Consider the following 2353-nt stretch of genomic DNA (forward strand, 5'->3'; position numbering starts at 1 on the left):
TTCTTTACTGTCCAAGCCCCCAAGGTCTGGAACAGCCTGCCATCAGAGGTGGTTCAAGCACCTCCATTGAACACCTTCAAGAGCAAATTGGATGCTTATCTTGCTGGGTTCCTATGACCCCAGCTGACTTCCTGCCTTTTGGGCAGGGGGCTGGACTGGATGATCTTCTGAGGTCCCTTCCAGCCCAAATGTCTATGAAATCTATGAAAGACTGGATTGGGGCATTTTCTGTGCTTCCTGTTGTTGAAGCTGAGCCCATGTGTAGAAAATAACACCAGATTTCTGGAAACAGAAAAAAAAAGTGTAATTGGAAGCATTTTTTTCTTTAGCAGAGTATTGAAGGCAGTCACCTGAAGGGGATCAGGAATTGGAATCCAGGACACTAGCTTGCATCCCTAAGAACTTGCCTCTCAGCTACAGTGCAAGATGAGCAGAATTTAAGCACATCCCTCTCTCCCCAGCATTTTCTGTTGGCTAATTTAGGTGGCCCCTTCTGTGCCCAAAAATGCGTGCTGGCTGCTATGAATCCCATTCCAAGGCACCAGAATCTAACCTTGCATTGTATAGGGAACTTAGAAAACAAACCAGAGTTTGTGATTCTACTTCAAAAACTGGGCACTTCAGCATTAGGCAGAGCCATAATCAGCATGATCCCAGGTAAGTGAGATCCCCTTTGCGGATCTGAGCTAAAATGACTTGAGCAAAGTTAAATGGGAAGGCTGGAGCAGAGTAGGGAAATGAGTGAACAAGAGCATGCTCAGTGCCTTAGCCATAACATTTACCCTTCTTCCCTAATTTTCCACTTCTATTTTTAGTTCTGTACTTATGTCCTGGGAAACTAGGCAGCTTGCAATCAATAAAATATAAATTTTCAGTCTTTTATCAGGAAGTAAGTGAAACCTGTGAACTGCTGCAAAGGTATACCTATGTAGGCAGTTTGTTTTGTAGAGCTTGTAGCTATTTGAATTAGTCTGGATTTCAGTTCTTCTAGAACTGCAAAAGCTTGTTCTTATGCATAAAAAATTGCTTAAAAATAACAAAACAAGTTTTCCTCAAATTTAGAGGTGTATTAAGGTTTCAGCCATTTCTCATACTTTAAGTCAAAAGAACATAATGGTTTGGGGGTCTTGTTTTCAGATCAGAGAAATATTTTCACATGTTGACATGGATCAGCTGCTGGGACCAGAATGGGACCTTTACCTTATGACTATCATTGCTTTGCTTCTGGGAACAGTTATAGCTTATAGACAGAGACAACATCAAGCAATCCCAAGACCAGCAGGGCTGCGACAAGCTGTGCCTCAACAAGAACCTCCACCAGAACACCAGCCACCACAATAGCAACAGGAGCCTCAATGAAAAGAACTGGATTCTCCAGCAAACTGTTTTCATTGTGATTTAGACATCAGCTCAATGGTCCCTTCCTCCAGAGAGGCGTGAAGAAGCATAAAAGTCTGAAAGCTGCTTAGAATGATGCCTTTTTTCAGGGATAAGAAACTTTTTTTTCCAAGATTTGAATGTTGTTTCCGTGCCAATGGAATAACACAATGGCTTTTTTGTGAAACAATTGTGCAACTACAAAAGTGATGCCTGCTGTATCCAGTTTCTCTTCATTTAAAGTTCTTTTTCAATATCTTCTAAAGTATGCTGAAGACCTGGTTTTGGAGGATTGTGCATGTTTTCCAATAGGAGTTGGCCTATGTAGAAAGAAGAATATTAACCCAAACTTAAGTTTGAAACAGGTGAACTCTCTTGCCCTTTTAAGTAAAAAAAATAAATAAAAAAAGAGAAAAAAGTAGCTCTGGAGCTACAATGATAATTTATTTTCCTGATCTGCATCCCAAGTATTTTACAGCTTGTGTTTTCATCATTTCTTAGTAGTAGCTTTCACACTTCATAATCTCTTAATCAATTTTGGATGGTTTAACCTGGATTCTGCATTCAGAAGAAGCAGATAAAAGCAGAAAACAGATCTATAAATGTTGAGTGAACTTACCTCTGACTTTTCTTAGAGCCTATGTTTTTCCTGATGGTCAGTATATAGCACAGAGGGTGGATAGGGTAGATTGCAGATGTAAAATAAAAGTATGACTTAACATTCTATGCAAGATCCAAAATTCAGACTTTTTTTAGAAAGTTTGCATATTTTCTTAGAACCTGTGGGTGATGTGAGATTTCTGGACATGAGCAAAGGACAGCTTTTTAAATTTTGCCAATAGTCAGCAGATGGGCTAACTTATAGAATGCAGCAAGAAACAGTATTAGAGAGGACACTGAAGGAGGGACAAAGCCATAAGTCTTCTCACTGAGTTATATAGCTAAATTATAGTTTATCCAGTTTTTCTTTAAGTAA

At 39.4% G+C, this 2353-nt stretch overlaps 1 protein-coding gene across 1 annotated transcript in view; it reads left to right on the forward strand.

The window, feature by feature from the left end:
* SEL1L (SEL1L ERAD E3 ligase adaptor subunit) overlaps positions 1-1799 on the forward strand; it is an 85599-nt gene extending 83800 nt beyond the window's left edge. The window contains exon 21 of the mRNA XM_019518698.1: positions 1138-1799. Within this exon, the coding sequence (XP_019374243.1) occupies positions 1138-1341 (204 nt within the window). The 3' untranslated portion in view covers positions 1342-1799. The remainder of the gene's footprint in view (positions 1-1137) is intronic.
* The last annotated feature ends 554 nt before the right edge of the window (positions 1800-2353 follow it).

Source organism: Gavialis gangeticus, unplaced genomic scaffold (assembly GCF_001723915.1).
Source record: "Gavialis gangeticus isolate Ggan-Ray unplaced genomic scaffold, GavGan_comp1, whole genome shotgun sequence".
In the NCBI taxonomy this organism is placed as follows: domain Eukaryota; kingdom Metazoa; phylum Chordata; order Crocodylia; family Gavialidae; genus Gavialis; species Gavialis gangeticus.